At 38.4% G+C, this 17,852-nt stretch overlaps 1 protein-coding gene across 4 annotated transcripts in view; it reads right to left on the bottom strand.

The window, feature by feature from the left end:
• Positions 1-17,852, bottom strand: part of mtor (mechanistic target of rapamycin kinase) — a 367,630-nt gene that overhangs the window by 229,747 nt on the left and 120,031 nt on the right. For all 4 annotated transcript variants that reach the window (XM_041205820.1, XM_041205819.1, XM_041205818.1 and 1 more), the window contains exon 28: positions 14,600-14,745. In XM_041205820.1, coding sequence (XP_041061754.1) covers positions 14,600-14,745 — 146 coding nt within the window. The remainder of the gene's footprint in view (positions 1-14,599; positions 14,746-17,852) is intronic.

Raw genomic sequence — 17,852 nt, forward strand, 5'->3', positions numbered from 1 at the left:
TTGCTAATTCTTTTTAAAATAGCAAATATTTTTTGAGAAAATGACTATGGAATGAAGTTAAGATTTAGTTTTAAAAAAAAATATAAATCACATCTTTAATAATATTTCTACCTCACAGCATGCAAATACAAGTTATAAAGCTGTGGCTGATGCACATAATGCTATAAACAATGTATTTCTGCCTTATTGAATATTACAATATAATGGAATGAGTGGCTCTGGTAACATTTTCAAGCATGTGTGAACATTGTCAAAAATCTAAACACAATATTTAATTCTAAGAGACAACAATCAGGCACAACTAAATTTCAAGAACATTTGCCTTTGACTGATCAGAACATAAACAGAGGACAATAATGTCCTAGCTTGGTGTGAACCTAGCACTGCTCGCTGAAACAATACAGTACCATATAATTTAATAAACGTAAGCTACCAAAAATCTTATAATTTGGAGAAAAATAGATCCTTTACCCCATTCCCTCCACTTCACTCTTAAAAAAATGGAGATTCATACTAGAGGGCAGATTATTAGGAACCAGCAGATTTTGCTCCAAGGGACTTCACTGCAATTTGAAGGTAACGGGCAATTGCATCCAATCCTAATTCCATCCTCACCCAATGTCCACACAACAAACTCAACACAGGTAGTGTCAAAACCTGGAATTTGCCCAATTTAAAACGTAGTGCATTCATCATAAGTTATCAGGGGCAATCTACCCAAATATATATAAATCTCTGAAATGTAATATGTGGGAAGTCATGAACACTACTGACGTCTTGGACGATCACGTGCAGGAAGTGTCACCAGCTGCATAAATTTGAGCTCCGGGTTTCAGAGAATGAGGTACATGGATAGCATGTTCAGAGAGGTGGTCACACCGCAGCTTAGGAGTCTGGAGGTAGAAAGGAATGGGTGACCGCCAGGCAGTCTAAGAGAACTAGAAAGGTTAAGCAGGAGTCCCCTGGGTCCTGCTCGCTAATTCGTTTTCTGTTTTGGATACTGGTGAGAGCATTGGTTCCTCAGAGGAGTGCAATCAGAGCCAAGTTTGTGGCTTTGTTGTACAGGAGGGGAGGAAGGAGAAAGGAAAAGGAGTAGTGATAGAAGATTCAGACAGGTATTTCTGTGGTTGTAAACTTGTCTCAAGGCCCTCCTGGTGCGAGGGTCAAGGATATCATGGAGTGGCTACAGGACATTCTTTTGGAGGAGGGTGATCAGCCAGAGGTCATGCATGGTCCACACAGGTACCAATGACTTAGGTAGAAAAGGGTAGGAGGTCCTGGAAGCAGATTTCAGGGAGCTAGGAAGGAGATTGAAAAGCAGGACCTCTAAAGCAGTAATCTCAGGGTTACTCCCAGCCCCACATGCCAAATAGAAATAGGAGAATTGAGCGATTAAACACATGGCTGGAAAGATGATGTAGGAGGGAGGGCATTAGATTCCTGAGGCATTGGGACCGGTTCTGGGCAAGGTGGGATCTGTACAACGCCTGAACAGGACTGGGGCAAATATCCCCGCAGGGAGCTTTGCTAATACTGTTTAGGGGAGGAGGGGGTTTAAACAATGTTGGCAGGGGAGTGGGAACCTGAAGGTAAATTCAGAACAGGGAATTGGGGATGGAGAATTATTGAGTGACTCTGAAAGACTAAAGAAGCACAGGTTAAAAAATGTACAGCACAAGAATTTTACAGTGTTAAAAGGTATATGTAAATGCATGGGGTGTAGCAAGTAAAGCTGATGAGCTGAGGGCACAGATAAACACATGGCAACATGATATCATTGCTATAACAGAAACCTGGCTCAAAGAGGGGCAAAAATGGCAGCTCAACATCTCTGCATATAGAGTTTTCAGGCAGGATAGAGAGGGGAAATAAATAAGGTGGGGGTGTAGCATCATTGGTTTTGAGTGAGGAGGGATGATATACTAAATGGAAGCATCAAATGAAGCCAAATGGGTTGAGCTCAGAAATAAAAAAGGGGCAGCCACACTCTCAGGAGTGTACTATAGACCCCAAATAATGGAAGGAAATTAGAAGAGCAAATATGTAAGCAAATTTCTGAGTGCATAAACAATAGAGCAGTAATGGTTGGGGACTTCAATTACCCGAATATCAATTGGGAAACAAACAGTGTGAAGGGTACAGAGGGCACAAAATTCTTGAACTGCATTCAAAGGAACTTTTTCGGCCAGCACCTAACAAGCCCAATGAAAGCAATTCTAGATTTAGTCTTAGGAAATGTAGCTGAGCAAGTGGATATAGCAGCAGTGGAGAGCCATTTTGGAGATAGTGACCATAATAGTTAGATTTAACAACATTATGGAAAAGGAAAAAGATAGAACAGGAGTAAAAATTCTAAATTGGTGGAAGACAAATTTTACAAAGCTGAGAGATGAACTGGCAAAAGTGGACTGAATACAGCTACTAGAAAAGAAGAGTGTCAAATCAGTGGGAAGCATTCAAACATGAGACTCCACAGATACAATGTAGACACGTGCCCACAAAGAAAAAGGTTGGTACTGCCAAATCCAGAGCCCCCTTGTTATCCAGAAGTATACCGGGTAAGATAAAGCAGAAAAAGAAAGCTTATGCCAGTTACAAAAAGCTTAACACTGTAGAAAGTCTAGAAGAGTATACGTTACAGGGGTGAAATAAAAAAAGAAATTAGAAGAGCAAAGAGAAGATACGAAAAAATTATTGGCAAGTAAAATCAAGAAAACCCAAAGATGTTTTACCAGTACATTAAGAGCAAGAGAAAGACTAAGGAAAGGGTAGGGCCTATCAGAGATGTACATGGTAACTTGTGCATCAATGCTGAAGATGTGGGCAGGATTCTCAATGAGTACTTTGTCCCTGTCCTCACTAAGGAGAGGGATGATGCAGACATTATAGTTAAAGAGGGGAAGATCGTATCTTGTTAACTTAATTGAATTTTTTGAGGCAGTAACGAGGAGTAAAGATGAGGGTGGTGCAATGGATGTTGTCTACATGGATTTTAGTATGGCATTTGACAAGGTCTCACATGGAAGACTAGTCAGAAAAGTGAGATCCCATGGGATACAGGGGAAGGCGGCAAGTTGGATCCAAATTGGCTCAGCGACTGGAAACAAAGGGTCATGGTCGATGGTTCTTTTTGTGAATGGAAGGAGATTTCCAGTAGGATCCCACAGGGCTCAGCATTGGGGCCCTTGCTGTTATTGTGCATATTAATGATTTGGGCTTAAACATGGGAGGCATGATTGGGAAATTTGCAGATGACACAAAAATTAGCCATGTAGTTGATAGTGAAGAGGATAGCTGTTCTCTCCAGAATTATATCAATGGTTTGGTTAAGTGGGCAGAAAATTTGCAAATGGAGTTCAATCTGGAAAAGTATGAGGTCATGCATTAGGTGAGGACAAACAAAGCAAGGGAATACTTAATAAACGGGAGGGTATCGAGAGGGATTAAGGAAATGAGAGACTTTGGAGTGCATGTTCACAGGTCCCTGAAGGTGGCAGGACAGGTGGATAAGGTCGTAAAGAAAGCATATGAAATGCTTTCCTTAATTGGATGAGGTATTGAATACAAAAGCAGGAATGTAATGATGGAACTGTATAAAATTCTGGTTAGGCTGCAGCTGGAATTTTGTGTACAATTCTGGTCACCACATGACAGGAAGGACATAATTGCTCTGGAGAGAGTGCAGAGGAGATTTACAAGAGTGTTGCCAGGGCTTGAAAATTGCAGCTATGAAGAAAGATTGGATAGGGCAAGGTTGTTTTCCTTAGAACAGAGGAAACTGAGGGATGACGTAATTGAGCTACACAAAATTATGAGGGGCCTAAATAGGATAGAGAGGAAAGACCTGTTTCCCCCCAGCTGAGGGGTCAACTACTAGGGGACATAGATTTAAGGGGATTGATAGAAGGGTTAGAGGGGACATGAGGAAAAGCTTTTTCACCAAGATGCTGATGGGCATCTGGAATTCACTACCTAAATTGGCGGTTGAGGCTGAAATGCTCAACTCACTTAAAAGGTACCTGGATCTGCATCTGAAGTGCTGTAACCTGCAAAGCTATGGACCAGGTGCTGGAAAGTGAGATTAACGCAAATCTGGCCAATGCAGACATGATGGATTGAATGGCCTCTTTTGAAACCATAACATTTCTATGGTTCTATGGTTAAGATCAATTTTATTTTGCTCACTTTACAAGATTTTGTTACAAAGCTGTATCTTGCATTCGTTGCAAACTTCTTTGGTGCCTAGTTATCTTGGCCTACATAAATAATTCGCTGTGCTAATGTTTTCAGACATTTAATTTATTCAGTTTGAATGAACTGCAACAGTTTACGGTACTGAGCCAATATATTTTCCATGCCTATTCTGGCATTGGTATAAGTTATAAAAGCAAAAAAAAACTTCTATATAAAATTTTGATGAACTTAATGGATTCTGCTGTAATAAGACATTGTACCCTGCTTAAAGGCTATACATGCGCACAGCAAGACATTAATTAGAAAACTGAATTGGGATCAATATTGTTCAGAGATGGAAGAGCTTGGAAGCTGTTTATATTAATGACAATGCACAAGGAAGTCGAAGGATACAGTTGCAATCCAGGTTGCAAAATGAATTTCTTACTTTTGCAGCAGCATGCGCTTCCTATTAACATTTACAGAAAAGAGAAACATGACATGCTGGATTCCTTGTACTACAGCATTCTGAAATCTAAGGAGAAATTGCACTGTGGAGAAATGTGCTACTTCATTCTGACACCATCATGATAAAGATTTGCTCTGAAAAAATTAAAGGTAAAGAGACAGCATGGCTAAAGGAAAATAAATACTTCAGGACAAATAACAATGTGAGAAAGATCAGATAATCATTTGGATGATATTGTTCAAAGGAGAAGCGTCTCATCTGAACAGTGCAGCCTGAATTTTGTGCTTAAATCTCTGGAGAAGCTCAAAGCATGAGGAAACAAATGCTCTCAGATTGGCAGGATTTGGTTAACTATGTATTCCAACAATCTTTGTTGAGGCCTCGCTATGTGCATAAATCACTTAAACATGGGCATAGAGGGACTAACATCAATATATGCTAAAGACACCAAATTAGAGTTGTGGCAAATTGAGGAAGACTGCAGGAGACTTACATAGGGAAAGGCACAGGTTAGGTAAGTGGGGGCAGATAAGAGGCAAACGCCAGTCAAATAGATAAATTTGAAGAGGCAATTTTTGAGAAAACAACTCAGAATATAATTATGTCTAACTCAAAGTCCTCAATGATGGGGTGGAACAGGGGTCTAGGGGTTCAAGCACTTAAACCTTTAAAAGCAATAGTGGATGTGGAAAAGTCATAAAAAGGTCAAATGGCTTCTAGGGTTCTCTATGAGGTATTGCATATAAAAGCTAGGGTAGGCCACAGATATATGTACCCTATTATACAAAGATACTGGAGTCAGTGAAAAGATTAAACAGATTTACTAGTTTGGTACCATGGATTGGAGGATAAAGTTATAATCCGTTGCTTGAAAATTAAAATTATATTCATTAGAATGGAGAAATTTTAAAGAAAATCTTACAGAAATGTCCAAGTTAATAGGATAAATAGTAAAAGATTATTTCCATTGTTTGATAAATCAGTCGTAAGGGAGCATGAACGCAGTATCAGAATCACGGAATTGCTATAGCGCAGAAGATCCATCATGTCTGCACCAGCTTTTCAAATGAGTAATTAACTTAGTGCCATTCTCCTGCCTTCTCTCTGTAACCCTGCACATTCTCCCTTTTCAGGTATCAGTATAATCCCCTTTAGAACGTGTCGATTGAACCACCACACTCTCAGGCAGTGCATTCCAGATGTCATTCACTCACTGCGTGAAAAGTTTTTTCTTCTATCACTTTTGCTTCTTTTGCCAATTATGTTAAATCTGTGCCTCTCGCTCTCGATCCTTTCACAAGTGGGAAAAGTTTCTCCCTATCTACTCTGTCCAACAATTCTCATTAATCTTTTCTTCACTCTCTCCAGTGCCTTCATATCCTTTCTAAAAGTGCGGCACCCAAAACTGGATGCAATATTCCAACTGAGACCAAACTAGTGTCTTACACAAGTTCAACATAACCTCCTTGCTCTTGTACTCTATAGCCCTATTAACAAAGCCTAGGAAAATATATGCTTTGTAGTGCTAAAAGCATAAATGAAGAAGGTTGAAAAGACTATTTTCATAAGAAAAAGCTATTATAGAGCATGAATGCATTCCATAAGATGTTACTTAAGCTAAATCAATCACAGCACTTCTGAGAAAATATGGTGAACACTTTGAAGGGTGCAGGAAAATGGGATTAGACGAACTCCTATACTGAGCTAACACTCGGCAACAGGCATTTTGGGCTAAATAGCCTCTTTCTGGGTTGAAATTTTAATGAAGCAATGGTCCTACAAAGTTACAGAAATCGTCACATAAGTCATACTAAACTTGAATATGTAATGTCGTCCAGATAAGCAAGTCAATTTCATAATTCCACATATTCTCCTTTTCAGACTCCATGCTTTCCTCAGAAGTGCTAAACTTAATAAAGTTAGCAGGGTTACAACATTTCTGTTGGAGTAAAATATGCTACTTTGTCAACCTGACAATCTAAATCAAACATCTTTTTTCAGCAAAAGATATTAGTTGATAGTGCCTTAAACTTCAAACAAACTTTAAATGAAGATGACATTGCTAATTGTTTCACATAATTTTACATCTATACTTATACAAAAATGCATAAAAAGCCTGGTGTAGAATTCACTCCTCCACTTGCTTTTCTGGTTCCTCTGTTCTTTTCTTACATTGTCGCGATCAAGTTCCTCAGGTTAAGCCAAATACAAAACAACAATCGCTATAGTCATCCCAAACATGGCATTATCTGAGAAAAGCACCTCCCACTGCACCTGTATTGCTTAACAACGTGACAAAGGTGGCCAAAACTCTGCCAATTTAGGCCAAATGATTAGAATTTGTGCTGCTGACCCTGGCAGTGTAAGAACTGGGTTGACTCTGCACAAACTTATTTTACTGAGAAATGCTATGAAGAAGAGGGCAGATATTTTCATTACATGATGCGACATATGTAAAATTGTTCTAGCAAGTATATTATCGTTCACATCAAATGAAGTTCGATGGTGGGAGTGTGATTCTTTGAAGTTACCCCTAGTGTCTCCAGTTGGCGTAGTGTAAATGAGGAAGAAAAGGGGCCAATGATAAAATTTTGTTGTACTCTAAAGGTGACCTCAGAGGGATTTGGGAGGATAAACTGTTACTAAAGATATGCTAGTTCTGTTGGATCAAGTAGGAGTGTGACCACACAGAAGGGAACCATATAGGAAACAGTGAAGGACAATGGACTTTTAACTATGTTAAACACTAAGGAATGGTTGAGAAATATAAGAAGGAACAATACACCCTGGTTCGTGAGATTAGTGCATGTGATGAGGATGGTGGTCCCTGTGCAGTGGGTGGGTGGAAACGAGATTGAAGGGATTTGCAATGATGGTTTTGGTATAACTGAACGTGATACCTTGGGAATGGGTGGGGTGGTGGGGAGGAGAGGGAGGTTAGAAACAGAATGCCACCAGGAAGGATGGAAGTTGGAAGTTGGGGTAAGCTTTTTTAAGATGAGAATTATGATAGTTTTCGTGAAGCTGAGCAAACAGAACCATTTATGATGGAATTAGGGTAATATAGTTCTAAATTCAGGAATTGAGTGTTCTCAGGATCCCACTTTTACAATTAGTTACCACATTTATACACAGAACAGGTATTGTTCTACAAAGCAAATCAATTGTATGTAAAGCAATTTGAGAAGTTTCAGACATTCTCAATAAAATACTATATGAATAAAAGTTTAATAGATATTGCTTTCTTAATAAAATTCTCTCTCTACTGCATAATGGCCTGGATTATCTAGCTTTAATAATTTTAAAACTGCCAGCATTCACCCCCATTACTCTTTAAATTGACATCAACTTCTGGTGTCTGCACAAATCTAAAAGCTGCTGTAACTTGTTTCCCATCTCCTCCACAGGGTGCACTGTTGAAGCCCTCACAAGTAGAAATCAATTAGAAATCACTGATTTGATGTGAACTTCCACTTTTTATGTAACTATTCTTGCTGTAAAAACCCTTGAGTAAGTTACACCTTGTTGAACAAGGTGTAACCGGGCTTTTAACAATGTTTTACACAATTATTATTACTAAATAACCTCTCTTTGGTCCCGAAAAAAAATTTCTTCACACTACTAAAATCTACATAAATTTTTTAAAATAAGTTAACTTTATTTTAGAGTTTGTTCAGCATTCCACCTCCTCCCTTAATCCCATGTGTATACCACAATCTTTATTTCACTTTCTATAAAATCATAAAATGTGAACAGTAAAACCTGCTCATTATTTCTAGCTTGCTTTTTTTTTGAGAATTCTTCAGTGTTAATGGTTGTATAGCCTGCTAGCTGGGATCACTGTTACTAGATGCCAAAGATCCCCTCCAGTTGGCCCCAGAATGAAATTAATTTTGGGAAAGGTAAAATCCAATCGACAGAGATTACTTGATCTTTGTGGGCAGCTTTAAGGTCAGTAGCAAGTGCCGTCAGTTCATCCCTGTCCTCAAAATTTGAACAAAAAATTCAGCTCTAGTATCATGGCATTTTATGATACGATCAGTCCATCACATAATACAGGGTTATATTCAAAAAATTCAGATGGCATCCAACAGTAAGTACAGAAGATATAAATCATAACAGTAAAACCTTTCACATCAAAACTCTGAAAAGGTTGAGTCAACTATAATTTTGATTGAATCTGAAATGGTTTTTGGCACATTTATGTAATTTACAAAAAGCTAAAGTCTTCAACTGTTCAATTCAGTCTGGAAGCAAAAACAAGTATTTTAAATGACTGTTATGCTACTTACACCATTGAACTATAATCACCCCAGAGGCTACTGTCTGGTATGCGATCTCACATTACAAAGATTTTATTTCAGAAAAGTCTCTACTTCAAGTAAAACAGGCCTCAACTAGCTAAACAAAATAACCTTTTTTCCTTTGAATGTCAACTAATTATTCATTAAACAGGGCTTTAATCTCATTGTCCACAAAAGTTCTGTTGGCCACGCATTACCATCTTCACATTGGCAATGAATAAAACAATGTATTAACAGTTGCCAGTATTTTAATGGGAATGTCTTTTCAAAGCCTCTTTAACGCAATAGCATTTCAGTCTAATTTTTTTTTGTTTTGCATTTATGGGTTAATACCACTATACATGTTGAATTTCAAACTTAATTAATCAGGTAATTTTTTTAAATAAAATTTTATAATGATATGCTCCTACAGCAAGTTGAAGCGCTGCAACATAACTGTGTTCCAATAAAACATGCTGAATCCAGTGCTACTTATCTCCTTCATATTGAATACCGAAAAATACTTGTTAAATTCACTCCAAAGAAAATTCAGCATACATCCAATAGAAGAATAAGACAGTTTAACATGTTACAAAAGGACCAAAAGCATGCAGAAGGACTATAGTGGAGAGAGTAGAGTTTGGAGGTTAGGGGAATTGAAGCCAATGTAGATTGGTAAAACGGGGGGATGGGGGTGGCGGGGAATGATGATTGGGACACAGTGCAAGACAGGAGATATACATCATTGTTTTGATAAATTGGGACTTTCTGGAGGACGGAGGAGGAGAGGGGAGACCAGAGACGTGAGCATTAGAGCTGATGAATCTTGAGAAGTCTTCAACTGTTCAATTCAGTCTGGAAGCAAAATTTCAACATTGAGGATACTGGGGAGAGGAAATCTGAGAGCAGGAAGGTTCTGTATTTGGGGTCTAAAGATGTATGGTAATGCCATTAGCAATTTGCAGATCAAGCAAGATAGGACTCAAATTCTCCCATTCAAGAAAGTTTAACAAGTATTGTTGTATCATCGTCTGTCTGCAAACAAAGCAAAAAAAAAGCCAAGGAAGTTTAAACAGCAATATATTTTAGTCATTAAATTGACAGGAAAATTAGTCCAGATGAATATGTACAGATACTTAATTTTAGCTACAACTAAAATATCTGAGGCATAAGTTTATGGTTTATTACAAGGTGTGAGACCAATCAAGTACTTTGTTATCGTGATGCCAAGTACAATCAAGGAGCTTTTCATAGTCAATTCCACCTTCTCAATTATGTCAGAACTATTGTGCTATAACTCTTTGCACTATTCTTACAAAGAATACTCATCTTACATTATCCAATTCTGACAAAAAGTGTCTACACATAAAATATTAATGTCTTTTCTCTTTACTAGTGCTGACAAACTTGTTATTTATTGTCACCAATTGCTATTTTACCTCAGACTTCAAATTCATAGAGATTTACCAAGTAATGTACATTTAATGCAAGTCTCTTGGTACCATATGTTTTAGCTTTGGACACAAAAGCTGAGAAAATAAATCTTCTTTGCTTTTTTTTTCCTTAAGAAACTTAAACATCTATCTACAACAAAAAAAGCTGTTAAAACACTATAGTTGCAGTTTGCACACATTCTCCTTTTATTAAATAATTTAGCAAGAAAGCAAAAACATTTCTTGTTAAGTATCGTGACAGAGATACTTTGTGTCCTGCATCATGTTACTGTACTTATTCTGTTGAATGGAGGGAAATTTTAACCAAACCTGCCTGTCAGGAAATTCAAACCTAAGTCAATGAAGGGTAATACTGGGCAGGGCACAAAACCAATCTTCCACCCAGCAATGTGGATTTCCCATCCATCAAGTTAGGTTAAAATTACACTTCCAACTTGTGTCTATCCCTTGGGGTGCAAAAGTTGTGCTGCTGTACAGTGTGCTCCCACAATACTGCAGTAACAGAAAACAATTCACATACACTATTAACATTTAAGTGATGATCCATAACTTTGCTTTCTGATTGTCCTATCTTCCCAAATGGCTGAAGAATGGACACAACAGGGTACTGTATGAAAGCTCATAGCTCCGAGTTATTCACCCAACAACTGCCAAGAAAAATGATAGTCTCACCCCTTGAAGTTACCAGCTAAAACCATTTAGTATTAGGCCATTTTATAACCTATTATTTAATAATGGATGTATTTTCTCCCAATTTAAAATGAGGTAGTTCGGGTTTCAAACAAATTAAAGAAAATACCATAAAGCTGTATAGTAGCTGTTAACATCTAATTAACTCATGAAACTGACATTTTTGACAGTACTTGTTATGTCAGTCAGAATCTGCTTTAACATTAATGATATTAGTATGTTACTTCTAGCTCTCAAAATCCAGCCAAGTAAGGCAAGATTCAGCCAAGTAGAACTATAAGATTGCAAGATTCTTTTTAACAAATGCTACCCCATTTGATCATTCTTATTAAATATTACTGTATGTTGCTACCATATTACATGAAGCTCCAAATGAGGCTAGACAAGCATTTTTCTTGTACTGCACTACCAATTTTCCATGAAGTATATGAGCAAAACTTCAAATGACAGCCAACCAGTTTATACAGCCGAACTCTTTAAACCTGGACTGCTAGCAGCTCTTAAAAGAAATGGACAGCATGACTCAAAGTAAACTTCCATTATTTATGGACTAAAATTACTTCCATGAAATCAAACAGGATGCCCAAATGAAAATCTGTAGAAAGTTACATTGACTGCTCAAGAGGTGAACCAGGTGCTTTATTGAAACCACATTTCCACTTTATTAGTTTAGGAATGTAGTGGATGTCACCAGTGTTCTAAAGCTTCAAATCTCAAGTTAGATTAACAATAACTTTTGAATATTTTATTCTAATTTAAACATTCATTCCCACTATACTTTCATTATGATTGTATGAATCAAAGTTCAATTATCATCCAAATGCAAAATTTACTGGTTTCAGGATTCAAACTCACTTTGAATAATGCAATCCAGTCTGGGCTGTTGGGAACAGAATTTAGAAATGGAGAGTGTGCTCCACACACTTTGTTATAAACAGGCACAAATCCCAACAACAGTGAACAGCACATTCTCAGAGCAAATACAAGAAGTGTCATTAGGACATACTGTTTCAGCCTATGAGAATAGGTAAATGATGTACACAAATCTGTACAACATCCAGAACAAAAAGAGAAAGCAAGAATTGGATGGAACATTTTTAAGGGATGCTAATCAACGGACAAATTTTAGGTTATCCTGCAAATTCTGCATAATGAGTAGCTGGCATTTACATACAGAATTTGCAAATACATTTTTAAAAAATCTTCTCTTTACATGTACATGTTCATAAATTTGTCCCAGTCTTGTTTCTTTATATCACAGGCCCCACTACTCAAATTTCCCACCCATCTCTTCTTCAGGTGCAGATTCACGCTGAGTTGTTGTTCCCCAAGATTGAACAGCTCTCCATGTGGTTATTCTTCATATGTGAACCTGGTCAGAAAATTTCAACAAAATATACAACCACAAAAAGTATCACAGTAGAGAGCGATTCTGACCCCTCTCAAATGCATTTTCTAGGTGACGTTCCTGAATAGCTCTTAATGTGAACACTAACTGGCTTTTCCCACTTTCGTTTAACTCAAATTAATTATAGGTAAATTAAAGACAATTTCAATTGTATGAACAGCTGTGAATGTAATGAAAAGTGGAAAAAATTGGAGACAACAGAAAGGTGAATAATAGAAATATACACCTTGATTATCATGACTGTATATCTCATCTCAAGACATATGACTACGCAAAGATTGCAAAACCATTAGATGTACCCAACATAGGAATGTTAGTCACTACAGGTGAAGCAACTTGCATGAAATAATTCCTTCTGAAACATTTAAAAATATTATGAAACTGGTGGAATGTAGAGTTGAGTTTATTTTGAAAGCTGCTGCAAATGGCCTAGGTAATAAGGAAGGCAAATGGAATTTTGGCATTTATTGCTAAAGGAAGAGAGTATAAAAATAGTCAAGTATTGTTGCAACTGTACAAGACATTGGTGAGATTGGAGTACTGTGCACAGTTTTGGTCCCCTTACTTGAGGAAGGATGTATTTACATTGGAGGCGGTTTAGAGGAGGTTCACTAGATTGATTCCGGAGATGCGGGGCTTGTCTTATGAGGAGAGATTGAGCAGTTTAGGCCTATACTCGCTAGAGTTTAGAAGGACTAGAGGAGATCTAATTGAGGTATATAAGATGCTAAAGGGGATAGACAAAGTAGACGTGGAGCAACTGTTTCCCCTTGTGGGGCATTCTAAAATGAGAGGCCATAGTTTTAGGCTAAGGGGCGGTAGATTTAAATCAGAGATGAGGAGCAATTACTTTTCTCAAAGGGTTGTGAATCTGTGGAATTCACTACCTCAGAGTGCAGTGTTTAGCATCCAGAGTGCTGAATAAATTTGAAGAGGAGATAGACAGATTTTTAATTAGTAATGGGTTGAAAGGTTATGGGGAGTGGGTGGGAAATTGGAGTTGAGGCCGAAATGAGATCAGCCATGATTGTATTGAGTGGCGGGGCAGGCTCGATGGGCTGAATTGCCTACTCCTGCTCCTAGTTCTTATGTTCTATGGTCCCATTAGCTCCAAGCTATCCCATCTCTGAAAAATCAGAAATGAGCTTTACTGGGACAAGGTTTTTCATCCTCACCCTTAATGATTAATTGCATCAATATCTTTTTTTAGGTAGCAAATGAAAAATAATTAAAGCAAAGTCTCAGGTTAAGTGTATACACAACTACTATTTAACCTCGTACATACCAAAACTTATTCTAAACTTGAGAAAATATTCAAAATGTCCAAACTCATTGTAAGTATGCAACACATTTCAAGCAAAGGAACAGCTAGATTTTGAAAGCGTACGAAGAGTTGGGATTTTTTCCAAACGCAAGCACGTAATCCTCAAAGGAATAAGATAGGTTAGAAATCTGGCGAACGTAAAATGTAACGGAGAAGCAATCTGTTGTTATCTACTGACTTTTTACACACATAGGCTCTTTTGTTCAATACAGAGACATTATGGCACAAAGGAAGCCATTCGGCCCATCGAGTCCATCGATACCTGTGACAGCAGTGAATATATTTTACTAATATTTACTTTTCAATTCAGTTTGTACAGGTTCTCTCTGTAAATTTTACAAACAGACCATTGCTCAATCGGTGCCATCAGCAATCAGCTTCCTCTAAGGCTGCAGGTATACTCTGCTCAGTGAAAACTCAAATCAGTAGAAGATGGCCTCTTGAAATGGGGCAGAAAGCTGGCACTATACAGCTTTAATATGTTTGATAGTCGTCCAAATTACATGATCACTTTTGCATCAAAAAGCACTTTAAAAAGGGCAAAATTGGACATGGATAGGTGCAAAGCAGATGGTATTAGATTGTTCTCCCATAATGCACCCTGTCCATTTTATTTAGTTCCATACCACATGTCATATAACGGACAGCAAAAAGTTTTGTGTCCATGCTCATATCTAACTACACCTCCTGCCCCCCCAAAGGTTTCATCATCACTAATTCTTTTCAGACTGGCCACTGCAGTCAAAACTGCAAAGCAAGACTTTCATACACTTCTTTAAACAAAGTGGTTCTACTTACCTGATTAATGATTCTAGAATTGCCGGACAGGGACCTTTCTGGAACTCCAGCTCCTTATAATGTAAGGCTTTGGCATATGCACGACATTTGGCTGCTCTCTCGCCAAGGAGGACAATACCATTATCATCTCTCAGTGGTAGAGGCCCCTGATGGAAATTAAGGGAGTTAGACATTTGTTTTTTCTTCAAATAAAAATTTATTCAAATGCTTTGGCAAATCATTTGAAGCCATCAAATTGACAGATGAGGCTGCAATGACAACGAATAAAATTTTCCATATTTTGCAACCTGCATCTGCATCAAGCACCCAGTACAGATGATTTCCTGCAGTTGATATATGCAGCCATATTATAAATAAACATTTACTATTCCACTAATAAATAAATACTCATGAGAAGGAACTTGCAATTGCTTACAGTGTCATTAGACTGGATGAAATTACACCCACAATAGGAGTTACGTGCAGAGTAAAGTTTCTTTGCAAATCCCATTGCAAATTTTGTTCTTTTCATAAATTTAAAATACAATTCTGTATTGTTGAAATGCAGTAAAATTACCAGAATATTTAGTCACTTGAGCTGCAGCCCTAAAACAATGAAGAAGCAAGGCAGTGATGGAGGTGAATAAGCAACACAATGCAAAGTGTTTCAAAAACAATTCTATTTCTAAAATATGTCCCTCTTTATTGTACAAATAATATTCTAAGCATATATAAATTTGCATCACCGAATTGTTACAGTGCAGAAGGAGGCCAATCGGCCCATTGTGTCTGCACCCGCTCTCCGAATGAGCATTTTACTCCCACCTTCTCCTGTAACCCTGCACATTCTTCTTTTTTTTAGATAGGTCTAATTCCTTTTTGAATGCCTCGATTGAACCTGCCTCCACCATACTCTCAGGCAGTGAATTCCAGATTTTAAACACCCACTGTGTGAAAAAGTTTTTTCTCATATCAATTTTGCTTCTTTTGCCAATTACCTTATATCCATGCCCTCTCATTCTTGATCCTTTCAAAATTGGGAACAGTTTCTATCTATCTATTCTATGCAGACCCATCATGATTTTGAATACCTCTATCAAATCTCCTCTCAGCCTTCTCTTCCCCAAAGAAGAGTCATAACTTCTCCAATCTTTCCTCATAACTGAAGTTCCTCATCCCCGGAACCATTTGTGAGAATCTATTCTGCATTCTCTACATTGTCTTCACACCCTTCTTAAAATGCGGCATCCAGAACTGGATGCAGTATTCCAGGTGAAGCTGAGCTACTGTCTTATACAAGTTCAATATTATCTCCTTCCTCTTGTACTGTATGCCCCTATTAATAAAGCCTCAGATACTGTAAGGTTTATTAACCACTTTCTCAACCTGTCTCGCTACTTTCAACGACTTAGGCACATATAAACCCAGGTCCCTCTGTGCTCCTGCACACCCTTTAGAGTTGTATCCTTTATTTTATATTATCTCTCCATGTTCTTCCTAGCAAAATGAATTACTTCATATTTCTCTGCATTGAACTTCATCTTTGGCCTATCTGCCAATTGCTCTAGCTTGTCTTTGTCCTTTTGAAGTTCTACACTATCCTCCTCACAGTTCACAATGCTTCCAAGTTATGTATCATCTGCAAACTTTGAAATTGTGCCCTGTACATCAAGGTCTAGGTCAGTAACATGCACCAACAAAATCAAGGGTCCCAACACTGAACTCTGGGGAACTCCACGACAAACCCTCCTCCACCCTGAAAAACATTCATTAACCATTACTCTCTCGTTCCTGTCACTCAGCCAATTTTGCATTCATGTTACTACTGTCCCTTTTACTCCACGAGCTGTAACTTTGCACACAGGTATGTTGTATGGCACTCTATCAAGTGCCTTTTGAAAGTCCATTGACATCAACAGCATTGCCCTCATCAACCCTCTCTGTTACCTCTTCATGTTTAATGAGCTTGCTGGGAGTTATCTGATTTTCCCTAAATAAATCCATTTGGACTAAAGAATGATAGGTCATAACATTTTCTAAATGGTGATGAGCCAGGAACTGTGCATATGTGGAGAGGTTTAGAGATCCATGTACAGAAATCACTATTAGTGGATAGGTACAAAAAATAATTAAAAAGGCTAATGGAATGATGGCCTTAACTTCCAGCCCTCTTGAGATAATGTTAAATCTATACAGAGCTGCATTCAGTTCCAGGCATTGTGCCTCAAGAAGGATATGCCCTTTGGGGGAGGGGGATGGGGAGACAATACAGCAAAGATTCATCAGAATGATACCAGAGCCAAAAGGGTTCCATAATGGAGATAGGCTTCCATTTCTTTCAATATATAAGATTAAGGGATAATCTAATCAAGATGTTAAAGATGATCGAAGGAATTATTAGGGTAGTGGAGAGAAACTATTTACTCTGGTGGGGAAGTCCAGAATAAATGCAGCAGGACCTGGACAATATCCAGGCTTGGGCTGACAGGTTGCAAATAACATTCACGCCACACAAGTGCCAGGCAAAATGACCATCTCCAACAAAGGAATCTTAACATCGCCCCTTGACATTCAATGGCATTACCATCGCTGAATCCCCCACTATCAACAGCCTGGGGTGGGGGGAGCAGTTTACCACTGACCAGAAACTGAACTGGACCAGCTATATAAATAGTGGCTACAAGAGCAGGTCAGAGACTAGGAATCCTGGTGGCAAATAACTCACCTCCTGACTCCCCAAAGCCTGTCCACTATCCACAAGGCACAAGTCAGGAGTGTGATGGAATAGTCTCCATTTTCCTGTGCAGCTCCAACAACACCGAAGAAACTTGACACCATCCAGGACAAAGCAGTCCACTTAATTAGCACCCTTCCACAAAAATTTACTCCCTTCACTACCGATGCACAGTGGCAGCAGTGTGCACCATCTACAAGATGCAGTGCAGAAACTCACCAATGCTCCTTAGACAGCACCTTCCAAACCCACAACCACTGCCATCTAGAAGGACGAGGGCAGCTAATACAAGTTCCCCTCCAAGTCATTCATCATTCTAACTTGGAAATATATCGCCGTTCCTTCACTGTTGCTGGGTCAAAATCCTGGGACTCCTTCCCTATTGGCACTGTGGGTGTACCTACACCACAGCGACTGCAGCAGTTCAAGAAGGAAGCTCACCACCTCCTTTTCAAGGACTATTAGGGGTGGGCAATAAGTGCTGGCCCAGCCAGCGGCGCCCACATCTCGCAGATTAATGAAAAAATGAGCTACGTCAAT

Source organism: Carcharodon carcharias, chromosome 15 (genome assembly GCF_017639515.1).
Source record: "Carcharodon carcharias isolate sCarCar2 chromosome 15, sCarCar2.pri, whole genome shotgun sequence".
In the NCBI taxonomy this organism is placed as follows: Eukaryota; Metazoa; Chordata; class Chondrichthyes; order Lamniformes; family Lamnidae; genus Carcharodon; species Carcharodon carcharias.